The sequence below is a fragment of the Acartia tonsa genome, chromosome 9 (genome assembly GCF_053477335.1).
Source record: "Acartia tonsa isolate MP-2025a chromosome 9, ASM5347733v1, whole genome shotgun sequence".
Taxonomy (NCBI): Eukaryota; Metazoa; Arthropoda; class Copepoda; order Calanoida; family Acartiidae; genus Acartia; species Acartia tonsa.
The window spans coordinates 27,389,383-27,414,465 of record NC_137268.1 but is presented as its reverse complement, the minus strand read 5'-3'; the positions used below and the strand labels follow the sequence as shown (position 1 = coordinate 27,414,465).

The 25,083-nt window shown below is 32.1% G+C and overlaps 2 protein-coding genes across 4 annotated transcripts in view; one reads left to right on the top strand and one right to left on the bottom strand.

Moving 5' to 3' along the window:
* Positions 1-2,735, top strand: part of LOC145328657 (uncharacterized) — a 60,614-nt gene extending 57,879 nt beyond the window's left edge. For 2 of the 3 annotated variants that reach the window (XM_080172431.1, XM_080172434.1), the window contains 5 exons: positions 216-278; positions 635-668; positions 1,069-1,104; positions 1,237-1,317; positions 1,768-2,735. In XM_080172431.1, coding sequence (XP_080028557.1) covers positions 216-278; positions 635-668; positions 1,069-1,104; positions 1,237-1,317; positions 1,768-1,830 — 277 coding nt within the window. In that variant the 3' untranslated portion in view covers positions 1,831-2,735. Of the gene's footprint in view, positions 1-215; positions 279-634; positions 669-1,068; positions 1,105-1,236; positions 1,318-1,740 lie in introns of all 3 variants that reach the window. The other variant, XM_080172433.1, reaches the window with a different exon arrangement.
* A 360-nt stretch (positions 2,736-3,095) lies between these two features.
* LOC145327807 (uncharacterized) lies at positions 3,096-5,316 on the bottom strand. The gene is made up of 4 exons (XM_080171357.1): positions 5,283-5,316; positions 4,844-4,889; positions 3,922-4,081; positions 3,096-3,461 (listed from the first exon to the last, which is right to left on the bottom strand). Exons 1-4 carry the CDS (start codon positions 5,289-5,291, stop codon positions 3,179-3,181), a joined length of 498 nt encoding a protein of 165 aa, XP_080027483.1. The 5' UTR covers positions 5,292-5,316; the 3' UTR covers positions 3,096-3,178.
* Between the last annotated feature and the right edge of the window lie 19,767 nt (positions 5,317-25,083).

The window sequence follows — 25,083 nt, the reverse complement described above, 5'->3', positions numbered from 1 at the left end:
CGTCATAAAAGTTAGGAAGATCAGAGGAGAAGTGGGGGAAAAAAATCCCTTAAAAAGAGATGGATAATACCTCATTTTTATGAAGTCACGTGGATTATTTTTAAGAGAATTTCTCCCCGTAGGTAACCGAGACACTAAAACTACTAATTACTGTTACCTCAACTGTTAAAACGACACTGTAACACAGTTGTTCTTAGATCAACTGCTTTGTTTAGGTCGAATAGTGTTACTTCATCTGTAAACGCAGACACCCAGACTCCTAGTTACTCTGTTACCAGGTTCGATTTCATTCACTATTTATATTTTCAATTTTATTGTTATATATATAAACTAGCGGCTACGCCCCTAGAAGCCTTTAGGGGCACTTAAATTTGGAGAGGGGAAAGTCGACCTCATCCCATATTAAATTTGAGTTTCAAGAAATAAATAATTTTTTTTGGGGGGAGGGGTGAAGATACCCTTCCAAAAATAGTTTAAAACCTTCTTAGGACCTATAAGAAGCTTCATTTTAAAGGAGAACAATATCGGTTCATCGGTTAGCGAGATCCGTCGGGACAGACAAAAAACGCTTACTACTTTATATAATAGGATATATATATTATAGAAGCATTTCAATACTAATTTTTGTTTTTAGGGAGTTTTTTGAAGAAGGTAGTCCAAGTGCAAAGGTAATTCAATTTAATTTAAGTAAAAGATGCTTTTGTCATACAGAAGCAAATTTAAATTGAAAATAGACAAAAAAAATCTCCAGTCCTCTAATTTTTTTATCTAAGAAATATTTATTATTATTATTATAAGTATGGAAACCAGTGTTGGGTTAGAGCTATTCTAGAGAAATTAAAAACGTAACTTACTGCTGATTTTCTCAAAGGGTTATTTAATTGGCAAAATATGAGCCTTGATCAAACTGTTTCTAAAAGAATAAAGCATATTGGTTCCTAATAAGAATTCCTGTATAATGTAAAATATCTGAATATACTTTACTAAGTTAATAAAATAAATTTTTTTATCATTTTTAATTTTAGTGGTATTAAAATATCCAATTTTTAACAAACATAAATGTTTCAGGAAAAGCTGAGAGCTGAAATAGAAAAGTTAAAGGAGGTAAATTAATCAATTTAACAAATTTCTTATACAATTCTTGTATACCAAGAATTATGCAAGTTTTAAAAAACAATATAAAATTTTGAAAAACCTTTCCATATTTATTTTTAAGGGAGCTATTTTCGATTTTAGGAGATAAAACAAGAAGTAAAAGATGAAATGAGCAGTGTCCCAGTGACTCCTTCTGCCCCAAGTGTTCCACCCACTCCCAAGGCACATTTAGATACAATTACCTCGTTGAGATAGAGTTCTCCTTGATTTCATATAGATAGCCTAATGGTATCATCTGCTTGTAATGGGATGCAAAATCCTAAAGCCCATTAGGATTTGATTGCACGATCTTTGTCTGGAAGTCCTAAATAATTTTAATCTTAAAGGGGTTAAAGAGGTCTCCTATTTATAAATGATGTCATCTTGGTAAATTATCCTGAAGTCTATTTTTATATATTACAAGCGTGGCAATTGATTAAATAGTTTTTATGGATCTAATTTTTTGGTCAGTTCGATCATCCAGTAGGAAGGGAAGGGAGGGGGTATCGTTATTTAGCACTTCACTTTATCAGAATACATGAAAATCTGTTACAACATCCAAGTAATAATATATCCATCAATAGTTATTAATTTAAATGTGACTAGAGGAATGGAATCTAAATGTTGTGGAAGACGCCTGACAGTGCAGCGGAGAAAAGAAATAGCACAATAGACACACAATCTATCTTTCTATGATTTATTATATGAGGATATGGCACTTGAGGATAAACTATTTTGCCTTCAGCTTTTTGACCAGTTATAATTGCTTTTAAATAGTGTATTTACCGAGGGAGGAAGGGGGCACTGGGCTGTACATCAATTATCAGCTATTGTCTTATGATCGTATCACTTTAGATCCATTATTTTTAATAGTATTTAGGTTTAACCAGGGATATTGAGTGTTAATACAGTGGACAATTAACTGATTTACACGCCTAATCTCGTATTTTGTTATCAAATCAAATATAAAATTAGTCAGAATTTGTTTCAATAATAATCTTTGTAAACAAATTAGTTTATTTTCAGGTGTCATATTCCTCTCTGAAGGGACTGGACAACTATTAAAAAAATGTTAACACCAAAATCAAGTTTTAATTTAAATCACATTTTAAAATTCCTGTTACATGATATTTTTTAATTAACAATTTAAACAAATTTTTTTAATTAAAATTTTTATTTTCAAAATACAAATTTTAACCCTCCCAAAAAGAATATATTTAACGATGCTTAATTGCTTGGTACTTTGGCTCAAAGTGCTTTGTGATTAAATACTACTCCCTCCCCCTCCTTATTCTACTTTTAATTCAAAATAAGGAGCGGTAGTATTGTTTATGTTTGAAGGATAAGGATAGGACAGTGAAAGATTAATTAATCTACATCCTTATCTTTACCCAAAAATGTAAAATTCTAAACATAATAAATAGGGAAAAGGGTGTGGATAATTTATAATCCATTGTCCAATTCTTAATTTTTGTTTTTATTAAAAATGTTATTTATAATGTACATATTTTTTTACTTTGCAATTCCATTGTATGTGTAAACTTTTTGATTCGATATTGATTTGTGTATTGTTAAGTGAAATAAATAATTATTTTGTTTTACTTATACCTTTATTTTGAAAAGGCGAAGAAGCTATTTTATACCTATGGTCGGTCCTTCTTATCTTTGTATTAGTTATGTTATAATTGTTCTATCGTTTTTAAACTTTTCATGGTGATTCCTAAAATTCTTTGTTACAATTTATAAATCGTAGTAACTCAATATTCATTACGAAAAGTATGTCCATTTATACATGATTATACTTTTTACAAAAACTATATTTAAATTATACAATCATGATTTGATATTTGGAATATCGATTCCTAGTACCCTTTGGTATAATGTTACAATTGAAGCAACTCTAATATTAAGGTGGTCGAGTTCCTAGGGGGGTGTTTAATTTAAAAAATGAAATAAAAATATAAATTATAAGTAACATATATTTCCTGTGAAAATTTTATATACATATATACAATAATAGCTCTTATTAACATTTTAAAAAGTTTTAATTTAATGGAACGCCTTTAAGTGGTGCATGTTCAGCACAGTAGCCACGATGAGTAACAAAGCTGTCACAATGTAACTCAGGCAGACGGTACACCCAAAATTGTCCACAAAATGTGACCAACCCAGTAACCTTTGCACAGCAACCGTAATAAATATCAATAGGATATGTTTCGTTTCTTTTTGTAGGCAGTGGGTCTGTTGAATAAGCCCCCTCCCCGGTGTGACATTGCCGTGGCTTTGGTGGTGTGGACATCAGTATGTGACCGGCTGGCGGTACAAACCTAAAAAAAACAATAGGTTTAAAACCGCAGATGGTGAATATAACACAATAATCTGTCAAACCTTAAAAGAAATTTTAAGCAGACGATCTTTTTTTGTTTATATATAGTCACACATTTAGTCGCTAGCGGCTAGAAGAGTGAGAGCGGGAGAGTCGACCAACCACTTACTACACTTTCAATTTTAGACTTAGAAAGGAAAAGGAAAAAAATTGAGAGGGGGGGGGTAATTTTTTTCTTGTGCTGATTTCCCTGGGAGGTTGGTGTTTCCCTCCTTAAAAAAAATGTTATAAACATAACCAGGACCTATATGAGAAACTACACTGTAAAAGAGAACCATATCGGTTCAGCGGTTAACAATGACAGATACACAGATCCTGTTATTTTTAACTAAGAATGGATAAAGAAATTCTGCATACATCTTTCTATAATAGCAGCTGTGAAAATGTATTATTAGAAATACCTATACCATCCCTCTCCCAGCCAGTTAGGGCTGGCAGGACTCCCCTTCCCTCCTAATTTATCGCACCAGCCCCAGTCAAGACCCTCGCCTGCCTCCGGCTCCAGAGAAGAACTTCTGTAGGCATCGTCCAGTATTCTGTAGTTCTCACATTCTTTCCAGCCTAGAAATGATAAAAATGTTGGCCAATAATCGATATATTGTTTCTTGGATGTTGCACCAGATTTTCATGTACTCTAATAAAAAAGTGATATTCGCAGCTTGCTAAATTCAATCCGTTTTACCATATCCCCTCCCTTCTTACTGGATGAACGAACTGGCCGACAAATGAGGATCATATTTGAAACTTAAATTGATGACATATTTTCCCCTGTCAATATATCCACGTTTTCTATATCCATTGCGCCAATTAAACCCTAATAGATATAGATCCCTACTTAGTAAATTGGACCTATAAGAACATACATGAATATATATAATAATGTATGTCAGTCATTTTTAGCATAGCCGACAGGCCAACTGACCAAGTAAGATATATATACTAGATGCAAACTTATAAGGGAAATCTTTAAACAAAAAGAATAGCAATCTATATTAAAAAGAAGCTAAGAAAATGGGGTATAGTCCTTTCCACGACATCCCTCCATAAGGGACGATTCGTCGTATTTTTAAAATGGCTTTTTATAGGTTATTTTAGGTTAGGTTAGGTTATATTGTGTTAGGTGATTGCCCCACAGGGTTAGGTAATTGGCCCCGCAGGGTTAGAGCCCCCCGCAGGGGCTAGAAATAGGAGAAAAGCTACTGTGAAAAATACGAAGAATCGCTCCTGATGGAGGGATGTCGTGGAAAGGACTATACCCAGAAAATGGACGAACATTGCGACTAATAGAGTAACTTTGCTACTAGTAAACAAAATATATTTTACCTGCGCTAGCGGTCAAAGCCAAACATGCCAAAACTACAAAAACACCCTAATAAATTAAAATAAACATATAAATAACAAGGATGACAACTTCCATAAAAGCGAAGCACGGAGAATGTTATAATTTTAAGCAGAATATAAATCTATAAGTCAAAACATAGTGTATGTAAATTTGTTGCTAATTTTTTAACTTTATGGTCTTATTTACATTTTTAGGTTTTAATTATAGAAATGCTTCATCCTACATAATAAGTATCAAAATAGGAACAGAAAACTGTTATACAGTAAAAAAATGAAGAAAAAACCTATATAAATAATTAGTTAATTTACAGGTAAATATGTGTTATGTAAATGTATAATATATATAAATATTTGGTGATACTTATTGTTTATTTTAAAAAAATTATGTAATAGAAATGTTTTGAAATTTAAATTTACTTACAAGCTTCATGATGATTCAATATCAAAATAAAACTAACTCATACCAGTTAAAATATTTCAATTTATACAAAATCATAAATCTCCGCCCATTTGCCATCATCCCTTTTATCTAAGCTACCCTTTTCTGTACAATACATAGTACATAGACCATTAACAAGGAAAATTTTGTTTTATGAATCTCCGCTTACTGCACTAGAATTTAAAACTCATACCTGAACATCATGTTTTCATACCATTATCTATTAAGTCACGTACATCTACATCAAATATTTGTACTTGATAACTATAACTATATAACAACATCACAGCGTACCATTTTTGTTTAGACTTCATAATAATGTTCAACCTTTTTAGTCCTTTAATTTTTCGGCTGCTATCTCAGATAGACTGCTTTTTAAAAAAAAATACTAATTGCAAAAACGCATTCAGTATTGTCAGCCAGTCTGTCAGTCATGCTACAAGACATTTGTATATTTAAATGTAAAGGTTTCGTGATTTTATATTTTTCATCTTATCCTTTTCTTTACTGCTTTACCACAAACCCCTATTCTTTTTATAACAACTGATTCCAGTTTGTCCTTCCGTGATTTTTTGTGATTCGTTACTTTTATATGTTGTTTGAAGCTTAAGATTTGGATGACTACTGAATCGATTGCGTTCTCCATTTTAGGAAAGCTCCACATAGGTCCCATAGTGGTTTAGGGCTATTTTTTAATAACAAAAGTCTTGGGATGGTTTTAGGCTATATATGTATATATATATCTCTCTGAATATAGAGCGCATAATTTGATTAGATTTTAACTTTGAAGTAGTTTTGCTATCTAATACATACTGTAAAAGGTCTACATAAAAAAGTAAATAAATAGGTGTAAATAGTTTTTTTTCAAAGAAGCTATTCTATAATTCAGTCAGCGTTTCAGCCTGTAAACGACGATTGTTTAAAAAAAATAGTTTACCCTTTATTGTATTTTTCCCCCTTACTTATTAGAAAACAAGGCTGATAACATCCATAAAAGCGAAGCTCTGAAATTATAAGACAAACAAACATTATCAGTGTAGAGTGTCAGATCTGAATAAGCTGAAATGTTTTAGTCGAAACTAAAATTGTACAACGGCGTAAATGCAGGATACTGTTTAATGGCATACTTAATTTTTTACATGATTATAGAGATGGTTCGCTTACTATTGTAATTTGTTGTCCTAGAAATCTACAAGTGTTAATACTCGTTTGTCCAACAACCGTTTCAGAGCTTTGCTGTTATGGACGTTGTCATCATTGTTTTACGATGAATTTATTTGAAAGTGTTTACTTACGTTTACTTTTATTTTCACACTATCACACTATTGGGTTAGTGACTATTTGTGTGTGTGTGTATGTTTGTGTGGTGTGTGTTTGTGTGTGTGTGTGTGTATGTGTGTTTATTTGTATTTCAAGAAAAAATAAACATTTACCTATCGGAGGTGTTTAACAGTTAGGGAACTTAATTTATTGTATTTCTACAAAGATTATACACACAGGTTTTTTTTGTTGTTCACCGTACAGATGTAGTTGACCTCAGAACTAATTAAGTTCTTCATCTTGGTGCAGATTTACAAAATTCCTGGGATGGTTTTATGCTATTTTATTACCCACTCCCCCTACAATTGATGGTATTAGCTTAGCTGGCAGAAGAACATTAGAAGCAACTTTTTTTAATTAGTGTAAGTTTTATTTCTTGCAGTAATTTTTCTACTCCTTTTGGGTGGTTGGAATCATAGACGTCCAAGGTTTTTTTTTAGGGGGGGGGGGTAATTCGTATTTGGGGTGGGTAAAATGGCGCGCAAAACGGCACCTCCAGGGTAGGGGTAAATTTTAAATGGGGGGGGGGGGGGGGTAAAATGAAAAAAGTTTTTTTTTTTTTTTTGGGGGGGGGGTTAATCTCCCCATTACACCCCCCCCCCTTGAACGTCTATGATTAGAATGGTTTCAAAGGATTGCGGAGAGGGTTAATCACCCCTTTTCACCCCCCCCCCCTGGAAAACCCAGCTCCCAACAGTGCCTAGGTGCAGCTATTCAAATGGAACCATTGGTACATCTGTTTAAAAGATTTATAATCATATCATAAGATGACGACATAGTATTTAACACCCCAACTGTATGTTACTAATGTATAAAGATTTGTCTAGTAATGTATGGGTTCATTCGTCGACATTAACAAAACAAACATGGACACTTTTTTCCTACAGTAGCGCAACAATATGTTATTTGATGAAAAAAGAGTAATACAGCTTCATAAAACCAGTGATTATATCCTATTATAGAAAGTAGAAAAGTTTTTTTTTGTATAATCTTAAAAAAAGAGCTCAATAACTGCTGAACCAATTGGGTTATCTATTTCAGGTAAGCTTTATATAGTTTTATAATAACGTTTTCTTATTTTTTGGCTTAATAACTTTGGGGACTTTTGATTGGTTGATTCATTAACTTGAGTGTTCAAACGTTTCAACCACTAATTTAAATCTATACAAAGGGTAACTTTGTGTATCATCATTGGGGATGTACATCAATTTATAGGCCATTGTCTAATTCCTTTAGAATCCTGCATTTCTTGTGTCACTGAGTGGTTTTATACTTTTACTTAACCTAACCAAATCAAATATATAAGGTATTTTTTTTATTAAAAAAAAATAAGTTTGATGTCTTGCCATCCTTGTTTTGTTTTTTAAATCACCTTTTCAATTTTCGCATAACTGTTATTTTGTTTTAATATTTTAGTTGGGAAAAAATATTTTTCTTTTTCATTTAGATTATCCCTGGATTAGTGCACCAGGATAGATCAGCTGAAAATAGATTTCCTATTCGAGCCCTAGTTTCCTAAAATGTACAGCAGATAACCCAATTATTGCAGACCCTATTTTCAGCGACTCCGGTCAAATGGAAAAGCGATTTAATGTATACACGATTTATACATTATACATTCAAAAATTTTAATTTTTCCAATTTTGATTTTTTTAAAATTTGAAGCTTTTTTAGCTAGTAGCAAATATTGAGATAGGACGCGGAAGCTACGCACACTTTTGGAAACTAAAATTCAGTTGATCCCAGGATAACCATACAGACAAACCAGGGCTATAGGGATAAGACAATGGATCTAGAATTCATTTTTTGGTCGCCATAATCTTTGGGGACTAGAATTAATGCAGCTTTTCTTATTTTGGTTTATTTTCTTACTTATTAGGTACTAGCGCATAGAATGCCACCATAAAGTTTTTTCTCCAATAATACTCCATTTACGAAAAAAAGAGACACTTATGTCCAAAACAAAGACTAAACTGTTCATAAACCTGGGACAAATTTCATCAGGGATATAGAGGTGGGATAATGGATCTAAAATTCATTTTTTTAGTCGTCACAGACTTTGGGCACTAGAGCTAATGTAACTTTTATTTTTTTGGCTAATTTAAAAGACTTTGGGCACAAGCGAATCGGAAGCCACTATAAAGAACTCCTTCAATTATACTCTATTCATGAAAATAGAGACACTTATGTTCAAAACAAGTAGCAACTGTAAAAATGTAGCGTACCTGTTTGTTGTTGAATAGGTGCTAGGTTCAAATCTGGGAATGACACTGCGTCATAACTATATTTGCTTCCTATGGGAAACCTTTTACTTTAATTGGCAAACTCTTTACACTGCAGAGTTAGAACGCCAAGACAAAGATCACACATTCAAAGGGTTAGTTGTCTTCATTATCATTAGAATAGTTCAGAGATACGCCAAAATAAAACCTCTAAAGGCTATACAGGTTAAAATATCCATAAGCAGTGCAGCATTGAAAGTTTACAAAGACATAAAATAGGTAAACAGATAACAGAAATCAAATAGAACAAGAAAGTACAGTGAAATATTACAATATAAATAATGCTGCTTCTTAAAGTTGAATCTTAATTTTTTTTATAAATATCTTTATGCTTAATAAATATTTGTAAAAACTAGATGATAACTTAAGTGTACAAACTATGTACTGTACATAATAGGATCCTGTATAAGTTACCTAAAAGTGTAAGGTTATAAGTACATTACAATACGAAACAAAATTAGTTAGAAAATAGTTTTTAAAATATTATGTAAGTTTCTTGTATAAGATAATATAAGAGTAAAAAAATATTTTTAACAATTTTTTATTTAGGAATTTTCATCGCAATCACACTTGGCATGATAAATAATGATTTCTGTAACAGTTAGGTACAACTTAGAATGCGTAACTCAATAATTATACTAGAAAGATGATTTTGGCAGTTTTAAAATGATATTTTGTTAAATAAAAAATCTTTCATTTCATTTTATTTTTTGATTATGGATTTAGGATGATTATTTTCAATGTTAAATTAGTGTTCATAATGATTTCTAACAAACATTATATATAGAAAAGCTTTGCCAAAAAATTCAAGAATAAAATATAAAAAAGAATATTTGAAAAGGAAAAACGTTGTCTTATTGCACAGGAAATGTTTTGAAGGAAAATAACTTTAACAGGAATAAAAGGATTAGTAAATCACCTTAAAATTTTTAAATTTGAAATTAACGATCGGGGATCTTAAGGGAAAGGACAATGGAATATTTATTGACGTACATGACCCTTTCTTTAGAGAAAAACCAACCAATTAAGATTAATGATAAGATTTAATAAATCTTCTCAAAGAATGGAATGGAGAACGTGATTATTTAAACATAGTTTCCTGGATCATGAATATATTGGCTGGTCTTAAACTAAAATAAATTGATCATGACTCTGAATCCAATCAATTTCTGCTGGATTAAAACCGGTTCTGAGCCATGTTGAAAAAAAATATTGATGGTGTTATTATCTAAAGTTTCTTCCAATGATTTGGAAATATATATTTATCCCATTGTCCAATCCCTATATTTCTGGGAGAAAAGATACTTATTGGATTTATTATAGTTACTAAAAGTTTGTGTGTAAGAATAAGGCGGGGGGATAAGGATGAGCCCAGGTGGTTTTAGTCCAACCCTGGCACACCTCAACGCTTTAAAAATAAATAATGGTTTTTCTCGTATTCATTCGAATCCGGTGGATAGGAACCGGTTCTCATCCATACGAAAAAACTATGTCTAGCATCGTATTATATACAGTTTTCTACGAATATAGAAATGTACAATCATAAGATTAAAACCAGTTTTTGTAGCCGGTGCCTTCGGCACCACGGGGCTAAAAAAACTAGTTTTAATCTTATAATTGTACATTCTATATCCGCGGATGCCGTTTATAATACGATACGAGAAATAACTATTCTCGTATTCATTCGAAACCGGTGGATTAGAATCGGTTCTTATCAAAACGAAAAAACTATGTTTAGTATCGAATTATATCCATTTTTATACGAATATAAAAAGTACAGTTATAAGATCAAAACCAGTTTTCTAGCCTGTGCCTTCGGCATCTCGGGGCTAAAAAACTGGTTTTAATCTTATAATTGTACATTTTATATCCGCGGAAAGCTGTTTTAATACGATTCGAGAAATAACTATTCTATTATCGCAGATGGACCACAAGCAGGAAGAAAATGCTTGAATTTAGTTAGGTAAACCAGATAGGTATAATACCCCATTTGGTTAGTGCCCCTCCCACTTCTCATATGTCCCGGAAAGGTTTATAAGAATTTTGGGGGAGGGTACTGCCACTCTTCAAGAGAAATATAAAAAATCGAAACGTAGAGACTTGAACACAACATAGACAATAATTACATATTTGAAATATAAAAAAATAAAGTGTCACTAGAGGCCTCCAGGGGCGTAGCCACTAGTAACTCTATAAGAGTACAAGAAAATCTGGTGTTAGATCCAAGTAATATTGTATTCATATTTATATAGAAGTTATTCTCTGATTTGTAATAATTTACACCTTTTAATGAGCCACGCATATCCCCCCTAAACTCACACTTATTACTAATATCAAATTGATCACCCCCACCCCCCTAAATGAGATGTGCGTATACACCCTCGTATGGAAATCTAACTCAGGCTGTAAATCCTTAAGAAATTGGAAATCTCTCTCAAGAGATTGATTTTCGCAACAAATAAAAAAGTTTGCTTTTGTCCCGTATGCCTTTCCAATGGATGTATAATATACCTGGATATTATGACAGGGGAATAATTGTTGACAATTTAGCATGCTAACAGGGTACTCATTTACAGTAGGATTGGAAAGAATAGGTTAATGGGGTAAGATGGGGGGATCGTTATTTTAGCCAACTACAAGTTTCACTTTGCTAGATTACATGATAATCTGGTCTAAGATTTAATTAATAATAAATCCATTGTAATTTAGCCAGAAATCTGAAGGGATAAAATAATACAAGATGAACTAATGTAAAACACGAATTATGATAAACAAAGTTACCACTTGACATTCAATTTGAGATTTACTAAAAGCTAACGAATGAGAAATCGTGTTAAGAAAACTTTGAGTGAATGTTAAAATTGGAATTGTATCCAAAATGCACCCAAACAATCCTGCATCTTTTGTTCAGGTGTTAGGGATTGGATACAAAATTGGCGGTTTCCGCCCCTATCTGAGAAATAAATAGAAAGACGTAGTGGATAGCCACGTGGAGTAGGAGCACCGCAGGTATAGGTCCTGGAATGTTAGGTATAGCAAAAAAATACCCACCCCGCTTATTTTATTTTTTTAATGCACAGGGGGATGGGGTTAGTGCTCGATAGGCTACTTAAGGGAAGATACCATAGAATTATAAAATTCTGACAAAATTAATAACATATATCTACATAACTGAAATATGGCTACTATTTTTTTGGGGTGGGGATGTCCCACCCCCCATGAAAATAGCTTAAAATCATCACACCAGTAGTTATGTTTCCTGAAGAGTAGAGCATGATTGTCTTAGCGGTTAACGAGATCTTAAGCTTCAGACAGATAGATGGACAGACAGACAGACATCAAACTACTTTGAACTATAGATATCCCTATTACTCTGACTAAAGTGGATTATCTTCTAAACTTTGTGTTTGTTGCATCTCAAAATAACTTTTTCATTTGGGCAGAGCATACAGGAATATAGGTGATGGTTTTTTAAAAATAGTTTTTGAAATTATAAGTACCGTTTTTGTGCTATTTGTAGTTTAGGAGCTACGTTAAAAAATGCAAGAAATAGGTTAAAATTTGAAAAGTTTTAAGTAATTGGGACATTTTACCACGTAGTCCTAAATTACAAATATCATAAAAACGGTACTTATAGTTTCAAAAACTAGAGCTTATGACGATTCTAACAGTATGCGAAAAAATTTTCTACTATTAACACAAGTTGCGCAATTTGAATTTAAAAAAAGAGCGCATTTTTTAACAAACTTTAAATCAATAAATCTTCGAAAATAATTACTTTGGAAAAACCGGTTTGTAGGGCATAATTTGTTAAAATAATGATTTTTAAATATTTTAAACATATATGCCCCACAATAGGTTTTCCAATTATATAAATCATTTTACATACTTTTTTATAGGCATAATTACGTTTTTAAAAAAAATCCTTTCTCTTGAATGACCCTGTATATCTACTGCAGCCCTAGCATCTAGAGTATCCAAATTGAAAGCAGTAAGGATAGTCACAAAAATAGCCTAAAGCCATACCAAGACTGGAATCTAAATATAAGTTAGTCTAAAACCATCCCAGGATCTTTGTGAAGCTTCCCTAAAATGGAAAACTAAATCGGTTTAGTAGTTATTGATATCTTAGCTACAGACAAAAAACTTGCTACTTTATATTACAATCCACCATTATTAATCAACGATGAAACCTTAATGTAATTATAATTATTTTAGTTTGAACAAAATTAGGAATCTAAAGGGATAAGACAATGGCAGAAACCTTTTTGTACATCCCCAATCATACACAAAATTATCCCTTCTGTAGATTAAAATTAGTAGTTGAAACGTTTTAACACTCAAATTTGATAATCAACCAAATCAAAATTTACTAAGTCCCCAAATTTGTTAGGCCAACGAATAAGATGACGTTATTATAAAACTTTGGGGACTAGTGCAATGAATAGCCCATAGTCCCCTCTCTCTCTCTGGAACAAATGTGTATAGATTTCCCATCCGTTTATTTGTTTCTAAAGTTAAGCACTCGGGCAGGCATTTTTAGTTTGTCATTACATTTCAACCAAAAATTAACTTAGCTAAATTTACATTTGATAAAATTTGCAAGTAATTCAACCTTTTTATTAGCTCTATGACTAATAACTGTGCGATGAAGTTTCATATATATCAAATTTGGTTGTATGTTCATACTTGAAAAAACATAGCAGTTGGGTGTTGGTGGCGGTCCAAATTACCGCCAGCCCTTTACCTTTCTTTAAGGGGTATAGATAGACTCTAGTGCTAATAACAGTATCTAGAAACAAGGATGACATCATCCATAAATCGAAGCTCTGAAAGGTAGGACAAACAATAACACGTGTAGAGTGTCAGAACTGAATAATCATAATATAAATGTATGAAAGTCAAAACAATTGAGTGAGTAAATTGGTTTAAAACTGCTTAAATACAGAGGTGGGTTCTTAAAAAAATTTTACCCCACTAAAATCAGTTTGGAACATTATAACCAGTGGGGAAAAGTACAAAATTTGGTAATATTGATTCTTAAAAAACTTTTACCCCACTTATTATAATGTTCCAAAGTGATTTTTTGAGTGGGGATAAAACATCATCATTAGAACATTGTTTTGATTTTTTAGATTTGACGTTTGTTTGAAATTGAGCGCGGCATTCGTACTTATGATTTAAATTTGTTTTACTATGTACTATGTTATCTATCTATCGATTAAGTTTTGATTGTTGCTATGGAGATATTTTATTCCACCCATTAAAACAATAATCTTGAGGAAGGGTATTTGGTTTTTTAGACATGTTTTTTATGCTTAATTTAAATATTTGAAAATTTGAAAAATCTCTGAATTAAAAAAAAAATATTCCAAATTTAATTGTGACTACCCCACTCGGTCTTTTGGAACATTATTTTGGTACACTATTTTTTTCAATTCAATTTTTTTTTAAGAATGACATTCGCATTTACCCCATTTAATGTTCCAAAAAAATGGGAAAACAAGGGAGAAATTGAGTGTTCCAAACGAGTGTTCCAAAGTTCAGTGGGGTAAGGTTTTTTAAGAACCCACCTCAGGATATTTTTTATGGACATACTTACATATTTTCATTTTTATGTCTTAATAACGAAAATGTTTAGCTTTTAACATTGTACTTGTCCTAGAAATCAGTATTCCAAAAATTAGATCTATCTGATAATTATATCATATAAAATATTTTTGTTAAAAATAAATAAAAACGGATATGTTTAAAATGGAGGTACAGACATTCTGGTACCGATTATAGAGTTCCTAAGCTTTCTAAATCGTACCTACTATAGGAATAACCATGCAAAGTTTGAAATAGATAGGACAATTCTAACATGCCTATATTACCGGAAAAAGCTATCTGTTCCATATGTGAGAACGGACCGACCCTAAATATAGAAAAGCCCTTAATAATCTTATTTTGAATTAAAATGTGCCACAATTTTGTTACTTATATGTTGTAGCGTATTCACTCTTTGCAAATCTGTAGTTTAGTAAAAGTGAACAGGTCGCATGTATTGCAAACTTTAAAAAAACACTTGGATCTTAAGAGATAAGACAATGGATGATAAATATACGTTTAAGCCAAACGATTACTGAAATAATTAATGCTTCTCTCGATTATAACTATGGGTTGACAAGTTCTGACTTTGCAAATTTGAACAAACCCAAAAAAAATTTAAAAGAATAACAAAAAATTTTGAGGGTTTCAGGACAAACGCAGGAGTCCCAAACGTCGGAGTGGACAAACGCAGGAGTGTTAAAATATTAATTTAATTAAGTATTTCTATACAGATTAGGTTAGGTTAAGATATGAATGTACAAATAAGCCCACCCGCAGGGGTTAGGCATTTAAAAAATGGTCTTAAATAGGTAAGGTTTAGTGTCCACTCCTGCGTTTGTCCACTCCGACGTTTGGGACTCCTGCGTTTGTCATAGGACCATTTTGAGTCATGATAGATCATGTTTAATACCAACAAAAGCAATACAAACAATTTTCCATCTGAATAAAAAAAATACAGGGATATTAAGGGATAAGACAATTGACATAAATTGATTTACATCCCTAATTGCAATAAACAAAATTACAAAAATTATTCTATGATATAATTATCCTATTAATCTGATTTTTGGAACAATAATTCCTTCAACAAGGTAAACTATCTTAAGCAAAGCATCTCTATAATCAAGTCCTACAAATTTAAGTCCTTAAACAGAAACCTTGTGTTTACGCAATTTTTCAACAAGTTTACATCAATTTTGTTCAGACTTTTAAATTAATATTCTGCTTAATAAGTTTGATACTCTACAAGTGTTCAGGATCGTTTGCTCTTCCATTAGATTTTAGAGCTTCGCTTTATGGATATTGCTAAATTAAAAGGCGAAGGAAGCAAAATAAGAACGACTGTAATCTAAAGAACAAAATAGATTTAAATCAAACTTGGAAAGGTTTTAAATTTTATTTGTGTTACAGCCTACTGACGCCATTCTAAAGCTAGGAGCATAACACAAGAATAGTTATTTATCGCAATGTATAATAGACAGTTTTCCGTGAATATTAAAAAAAATATTGATATTAAAACCAGTTTTGTCAATCTCGAGGGGCCAAAGTCCTGGACTAACATACTGGTATTAATTTTATTGTTTTTATCTTATTATTCGTAGAGAATTGTCTGTAATACGATGTCATACAAGATTTTCAGTATGACTGAGAACCGGTTCTAATCCAGTGGATATTAATCGGTTGTGAAGCCATAATGGAAAATATTTTGTGAATGTTTTTGTTTGCACACTACTTTATCAATGATTTATGTACCTATTAGAGAGTGGATAAAATAGAAAACTTTTTCGTAGCCCCGAAAATTCTACCACTCTGGTAAGATAGCACTATCTTAGGTAGCTATCTTAGTATCTATAGGGCCCTAGCAAAATGGGGATAGATGTCACTGCTTTTGGCCTGACTATTCCATTGACGTCAGGAAATACCCTATACTCCATCTCTTTTCAAGGTGGTTTCTTTCCCCCTTTCCTACATAGGTAACCTGAGTTATGTTACGTTTTAAAACAAATACACGAAAATGACAATATTATCTAACTGCTGCCATTATATGCGATACAAATATAAATGATATAGGGAGTGCATATCCCAGTGATGTTAATTTTATACCTACAGCACTATGTCTGTCACATGGCATTAATAGTAAGAGTAGGGGAAATACTTTGGCCCTTAAAAGGCGCAACCCTTTATCATGCACTTCAAGACAAAGTTCGGGCAATCAAAAAGTTGGTTGTCTGTAGGATGTTACTTTACCGAATGCCCGTGGGTGTTAGAACATCACATTCCTTACAAATTGATGATGCTTTAGTTTCTCTAGATGATCACTTTGAATAGAAGTAGAATCCTACCCAACGATGTAATTGAATAGGTAATATTTTACAGTCCAATACCCATGCATTTCTCCTTCCCTGGTAAGAAAAAAACATGCCAAATTTTGAACTAATTGTTCTCGTTTGACTGTGACATTCTGAGAATTGTCCATTTGACACAAAATAAAAGTTATCTATTTGCAATGTCTTTTTTTTTATCAAAACCCATGTGCTGCGTCAAAAGTCACAATTTATACATACCAAGAAAAGCGGGGAAAGACCAATGAAATAAAAAGTTATATTTAATCATATATGAAATTTCCGTTTTCTGTCCATCTATTTCAGCTCAGTAAAGAGAGAAACATGATTTTGTCGGCTGCTATTCAAGATTATTTGTGTACAGATTTACTTGACCAATGAGCATTCGGTATAAAATTCACGTTGTCTGTCCGTTTGCCAGAAAGGTTCTGATTTGCATTATTTATTGGCCAAAGGTCTATTTATATCAACGTAATGTAATGTCTACAGACAGCCAACAATATGCTTTTTATAAAGTAAGGTTTTAACTTTCTTCATCCATGAACATAGTGTGCTATATGATAAAATATTATATAAACTTCCTTTATTCCCAGCAAAGTGTGTTATATGATAAAATATGGTATTAACTTTCTTTATCTATAAATTATAGTGCGGTATATGATAAAATATGGTATTAACTTTCTTTACTTTATAAACATAGTGTGTTTTATGATAAAATATTATATTAACTTTCTTTATCTATAAACATAGTGTGGTATATGATAAAATATGGTATTAACTTTCTTTACTTTATAAACATAGTGTGTTTTATGATAAAATATTATATTAACTTTCTTTATCTATAAACCTAGTGTGGTATATGATAAAATATGGTATTAACTTTCTTTATTCTTAAACCTAGTGTGTTATATGATAAAATATGGTATTAACTTTTTTTGTCTATAAACCTAGTGAGGTATATGATAAAATATGGTATTAGCTTTCTTTATCTATAAATCTAGTGTGTTATATGATAAAATATGGTATTAACTTTTTTTGTCTATAAACCTAGTGTGGTATATGATAAAATATCTATTCAAAGTAAATCCTTTTCTTATTGTGTGAGTGTCTGGAGGTAAATCTCGGCTTTTTGCCAGGGATATCAGGATAGTAAAATGGAATATAAATTAATTCGTTGTGTTCCTCAAAGTACCTCCCCCCATATTTTGAAATAATATAAAGAATAAGGGCATCTATTATAGCCAGACTAAACTTCATAATTTATTTTGATGTCTCTAAAAATAAGATTAGAGGAGAATTCAGTGTTCAATGGGAACTTTGAGAATGGGCAAAACATTAATCTACCCCTAAATTTACATATAATAATATTTTTGAGATCATAAAAAGACATATTTTAAAATCAAAATTTTGGTAAGATTTATTTGAACTATTTGCATTTTTTGGGTTTTGTCCTTTTTTGGAAATTTTTATTTAACTTAGATTTTAAATTTGTATATTTTTTCCCACAATTTCTCATTGAGTTTTGCTCAAAAATTTGACGAAAACATATTTCATCATTTTTATATTTTTCTGCTAAAGTATTAGATGCTTAAGACTGTTTTTAAAGATAAAACGAAACAATATTTCGGAAAGTTAAAAAATCCTCCATTGCCAAACGATTTGATATTCTTTCCTTTAAACTTAACTTGGACCAATAAAAGTTTTTATATAGCTAAAATTGGTAATATACATACATTACTATTTGGTATTCGTTAGAAACTTTTCTAAGGCCACTAAAAAATATCGATATTAACGAGAAATAGTTAGTATAGTATAGAACATGCTGTAAGTGTTATAAACAACAGCAAATCTTTCCTTTACTCAAGATAAAGTAATGGAGAGTAAAATTGATTTATAGAGTCACTTATTCCAAGTAAAAGGAAAGGAAAGATTGCATTCTATTAAACCATCTTTCACCTCCCTCCCACCCCTGCTTAATTTAGTAAGTTTGTGTGTTTTAAACAGCGAAGATAATCTATTATTACCTTTGTCTGTCTGTCTGTGTAAAACATTTTAAGGATATAATATACTGATTTTTTTTTGGAAGAACTACGTCCCGATTTTCAGTATTGGAGCTACTCTATTATTAACTTTGTTTGTTCGTCCGTCAGTCAGTTACTTCTCATTGATCTTAAGAGGGTTTATAGCTATTTTGGGGATGGGTTACACTACCCTCCCAAGTTAAATTTTCTTTAAAGAAATGACCCCCACCAAAATTTTGTTTTACATCCCCTACCCTACAAACCAAAAGTGCCCCTAGAGTCCTGGGGGGGGGGGGGTGTGCTTGCTACTAGTTGTTTTTAAAAGTAATAGTCCACTAATGAAATAAGAGATGCTGCCTGTATTTTCTTGTGAATTATTGGTCTCAGAATACAAAGCGATATATTGATAGAACGATTCCATACACTAGTACATATATAGAGAGAGTGTATTAGAAGTAATTCTTGCCTTTTACTTTTTGTAGAAGCGAAACTACTCTACAACTAATGTATCTTTGTAAATACGTTCATTTCTTAAAACAAACTATATTGCCTTCAAGAAAAATTAATGTTTGCTGTATTTTGATAGTTATTATAACATCGTATAATAAACAGCTTTCTGTGGATATTAAAATAAAGAATTATGAGATTTCAACCAGATTTGTAAGCCCCGAAAGGGCGAAGGCCCGTGCTAACAAAACTGGTATTCATTTTATGATTTGAATTTGTTATCCGTTGGAAGCTAGATATGATTTTTCGGATACTGCAGTTCACGGTAAAATATTGCTGGTAACACTAACGAATATTGCCAAAAATCTATAAATTTTAAAGGCTGCTATCTGCCAAACGGCTGAACGTACAGATCATATCCGCACACCATTTTAAGTGGTATAAGAAGGCCTACAAATAATCTGGAATAACCAAGATCCAATGATGCACAGGGAAAGCTTCACTGAAGAAAAAACGCGTAAAATAGGCCTTTTTCGTGCATTTCTCTGCACTGCGAGATAATTATGCATTATTGATATATCGCTATTCCAGATTATTTGTAGGTCTTTTTATGCCGTTAAAAACAGTGTGCGGGCATGATCTGTACGTTCAGCCGTTTGGCAGCTAGCAGCCTTTAAAATTCATAGATTTTTGGCAATATTCGTTAGTGTTACCAGCAATATTTTACCGTGAACTGCAGTAGATCCGATTTTTTCAGTATGGCCTAAACCAGTTCTAACCCAGCTAATATTAATCGGTTTCGTAGCCATACTAGAAAAATACATATTTTTTAATAAAAAATAAAAGCTACAGTACTTTTAGAAGAAAAAGTCCCTAAAGTTTTAAAAAGAATACCCAATGTTAATTAAACGTAACTCTCGTGCCTGCTTTATTAGGTAGGAAAAAATACAATTACAATTGTGAATTTAAATCTGAATGTACCAATTTTTTTTGTGAATATTCCAATAACATTTCCAGTCTGTTTAGTTGAATCTAACATGTGGTTCCAGGACAAACGCAGGAGTCCCAAACGTCGGAGTGGACAAACGCAGGAGTGTTAAAATATTAATTTTATTAAGTATTTTTATACAGGTTAGGTTAGGTTAAGATATGAATGAACAAATAAGCCCCCCGCAGTGGTTAGGCATTTTAAAAACCTATAAGGTGGTCTAAAATAGGTTAGGTTAGGTTAAGTGTCCACTCCGACGTTTGGGACTCCTGTGTTTGTTGTAGGACTTAACAACTTTTAATTTTGATTGGTTTGTTAAAAAGTTGAGTGTCCAAGTTCATTAACCACTAATTTAAATCTACATAAGGAGCAATTCTGTGTATCATCATTGGGGTCCAAAGGGTTTCGGATCCGCATTGATTTTTTGCGGATCCGGATCCGGATCCGGATCCTCAAAATTTGGTCAGTGCGGATCCGGATCCGGATCCGGATCCTACCGGATCCGGTTCCGGATCCTTGACAATAAAAATAAAATCACCAAACTTTTCAAAATATTTTTTCTTTAATTCGAAGTCAAAAATACTTTTAATTTTCAAGTCTGACCCTAAACCTTAAAGATTGGCTCTCATCAAGAGAATGTCTGAGATTTTATATAAATTTAGGTAGATTTTTCCATTTTTTCCCGCATTTTTTTGAGTCCAAGGATCCGAAACCCTGATTGGGGATGTACGTACATGAATTTATCGGCTATTGTTTTATCCCTTACATCCCTGTTATTATGATTCTTGTTATAACTACCTACATATTTTATTGTTTGACCCTCTAATTAATTTAAAATTTACTAGTATATGAAATAAACAATAGTTTTTAAAATTTAATTAGCTATTGAACTTTTGTTTTGAAGTATTTCAAACTTCTTGATAAATCCATTAGTACATTTAGCACCTCATAGATTATTAATGTAAAAAGAAATAATATTTGTTAGTACTTTCAAAAGTTTTTTTTTCACAGGAATCCCCACCCCCCCCCCCCTTACCACTAAGCTTTTTGTATTGCCTATTAAAATGAAGTCATACAGACCTGCCATTAGTAATGCCATTAGTATAGGCCTATCATTGGTCATTTGTATAGAATGGCGTCATTTTTTTAGAGGCACTATAAACAGCTTCCCCCGAACAGATTTTTTTTTCTAAAAGAGGTTTGATTGTAAGCACGGTTAACTCTTTTTATTTTTACTATTATACTTTTTTATTTATCGCATTGTATTATTGACAGCTTTCCACGAATATTGAAATACTAATTTTGCAAGCTTCGAGATTCGAAGTCCCTAGCTAACAAAACTGATTTTAATTGTATGATTTTTAGTTTAGTATTCGTGGAAAATTGTAATACAAGGCTTTTCTTGATTTTACAGTACTGATTATAATACAGCGGATATTAATCGGTTTCGAAGTCATACTAAAAATTTGGGTACATTATGGGGCGATTCTTCGTATTTTTCACAGTAGCTTTTCTCCTATTTCTAGCCTCTGCGGGGGGCTCTAACTCTGCGGGGCCAATTACCTAACCCTGTGGGGCAATCACCTAACCCTATATAACCTAACCTAACCTAAAATAGCCTTTAAAAAGCCATTTTAAAAATACGACGCATTGCCCCATAAGGGGCAATGTTACGAAAGGGACTATTTTCTTATAGATGTAATAATATTTGTTGCAAACTTTGAAATATTTTCGTAAAAACTCATGAAAAATGAAAGTTATTTATTTATTTATGAATTTTTCTTTCTACTTTACTTAAAAACTAACATAATATGAAGAAATGAGTTTTAGAAATAGTTTTATTTTTATTTGTAGCAATGCTAAATAATGCTAATATATGCTAAATAATGAGAAGCTTTCTTAAAATGGTTCAATACGTATCGAAATCTTAAGCTACATACAAATAAAAAACCTTATATCATAGAATTATTGTGATATAATTTTGTATTTTCCATAGAGAGAGGGGACATTTGGCTAAAGTTTTATTTTGGTAGTTAAGTTTTAAAAAAAATGGCGGCATTGTATTTGATTGGGTTGTTCAAAATCTAAGAAAATATTTTTAGAAGATTTTTGGATTTTTTTTTAAGATTTAAAATTTTTTTTTGGAAGATTTTAGAATTTTTATTAATTACTAAAAAGAAAGCATAATTACCTCGGGGAAAAAAAAGACTACTTCGGAGAAATAAATGAAAATTAAACCACATTTTAGCATAAAAATGAGTTTTTGCTTAAATGAAAATGATATTCCTATCCAGTTTTTTGTTTAGGAATGAATATTTTTTGCCCGAGGGAAAAAATGATGGAGCGATAGCTCATCATTTATTCACTATTTATATAAAATACCCCATTTATTTTATCCTCATTGAGCTTGTACAATTTAACGTCTATCGTCTTATCCCCTGAAATCCCTGTTTACTACAGAAGGGGTAACAAAATACAGGAATTTGTTATAACAAAAGTTTTGGCAACTCAAACACTTTATTTCTAAAATAGAAATATGAGATCTAGATCCTTACTCATAAAATTGGACCAATAAGAACACATTGTAGGAATACAGAGAGAGAGTCCTTAACAATGTTGGGGACTATTAAATTTTGATTAGATGCTTCAATTAGGTGAGTGTTCAAAGGTTTCAACCACTAGTTTTAATCTACAGAAGGGGTAATTTTAAGTATCTTCATTTGGGATGTACATCAATTTATTGGCCATTGTCTTATACCTGTTATATGTTAATTGTTGTAACGTGTACACATTTGCCATAAATAATTATATATTTTTTATAGAGTAATATTTTTGGAATTTATGTCATCCAGATATTTCGTCACTGGTATCAAAGACGTCCAAGGGGGGGGGGGTAAAGTGGGGATTACCCCCCTTCCCCCCCCAAATAAAATTTTATCCCCGGGGTAAAAAGTTTGAGGGGAGAGGAAAAAAATTTGCGGCGCGCTTCGCTTGCCATTTTACCCCTAAAAAACGAATTACCACCCCCTTAAAAAAATTTCACCCCCACAACAACAAAAAAGCTTGTACGCCCCTGACTGGTATATATGAATTAATCAAATGATACTCAAATATAAAGAAAAATCTAGAAATTCTAAGTTAGACATATAATTGTGTCTGATAGCTCATCTAGCGTAATGATACTTTTATATCTAGTGTCTGTCTGTATGATTTATAAGGATAGGCCATTTTAAAATAAATTATATTTCAGAAACTCAAAAACAAAATAATGTATTTTATTATAAAAATATTCAAAATTAGAATATAAATGGATTTAACCCTTAACGGTCGGGGGGGGGGGGGGGGGGGGCGGGGGCGTTGAACGCCCCCCCATCCGGTTTTTTCTATCTCATTTTCTGTGTGTGAAAGATAAAGAGCCCAAACTGCTTGACTTTTTAAGTGAGGGTATGAGACATAACTGAGAGTTGAAATTTTTTGAATATCTCCATCCTGGCGGGCACAGGATGCCAGAAAACCTGGCAGGGTCATCCAGGTAAAGAGCAAAAATATTGTTTTTGACTTAAACAAAGCATTTTATCTTACCAAAATACTAAAATATCCTCTAGTAGTACATCCTCATATTAAATACAGGTGTTCAAGTCAATTTTAGGTTCCAGGTATGATCCTCCAGGTCCTGATCCTCCAGGTGCGGCCGCTGAAATTATATTTTGATATTTCAAATATAAAATTTACATAAAGATAAACATTTTTTGCAAAAAAAATTTATTCTAGCTTCAAAAATAAAAAAATAGGTACAGCCGTTTGAAATTTATATGTAAAAAAGGACCTAAAAACAAAGGTTGTTAAATAAAAGGGTGAAGGAAGCGAAAATTGACCTTGACTTACTTCAGGTCGGAAATTCATCATAACACAGGGGACTTGCACAAAAATTTTTAGCCCTCTAGCTCTAATAGGAACTGAGATGATTAGAGGGGGGCGTTGAACGCCCCCCCCCCCCCGACTGATTAAGGTGCGGCAAGGGGCCCGACTGTAAGGGGTTAATAGTTCTGTAAAATTTAAGTTTTCTCCAGCAGTAGACATTGAACTGTAATTAGAAGTGATACCTAAAGTTTTGCAAAACTGTAATCTTATTCGCTGGTTTAAAAACTATAAATTTTTCTTTGTGATTTTGTTTGTTTGCTTCCAAACTAGTAATGTACATAGGGATAATTATAATCCACAGAAGTGGTCATTTTGCTCATTATAATTGGGGATGGTGGTTGATTTATCTATCATTGTCTTATCCCCTGAAAGGATAGTTAAATATCATCGATTGACTTATCTCTATATTCCTAGGGGATTCAATTATCAATAAACTTGATATATTACATATAAAATGGATGTAGAATATACGTGGATATTATGCCAGGGTAAAAAATTTAGGTTACTAACATGAAACTCGTTGATTGGCCAGTTCGTTCATCCAGTAGGAGAGAAGATGAAGGGGCATGGGGTATGTAGTCCACTGCTAGTATTACGTCAAGAACATGGTGTATAAGATCCAAGTTATAATATATCCATTTACATAAAATATGGTAACTTTAGGATATAAAAGAAGAAATATTTGGGTTTTCAACATATTTCAATTCTTTTTGTTTTTACTATTCCAATCAATTTGAGGCTGCACCTTTAGTATCTATGGGTGGGAGCGCATAAAATAGATTAAAATCATACATAAATATAAATATCATTAAGTTTTTGTGAAAATGTAAATTTTTTTTGGGTGGGGGCGGGAGGGAGGGGATGATTTAT

Bases quoted from the DNA above. Each gene is read 5' to 3' on its own strand.
- LOC145327807 (XM_080171357.1), bottom strand. The intron at 4,082-4,843 runs GTAAAATATATT...TATCATTTCTAG, and splicing joins GGCTTTGACCGCTAGCGCAG to GCTGGAAAGAATGTGAGAAC. The intron at 3,462-3,921 runs GTATTTCTAATA...TGTTTTTTTTAG, and splicing joins CTGGGAGAGGGATGGTATAG to GTTTGTACCGCCAGCCGGTC.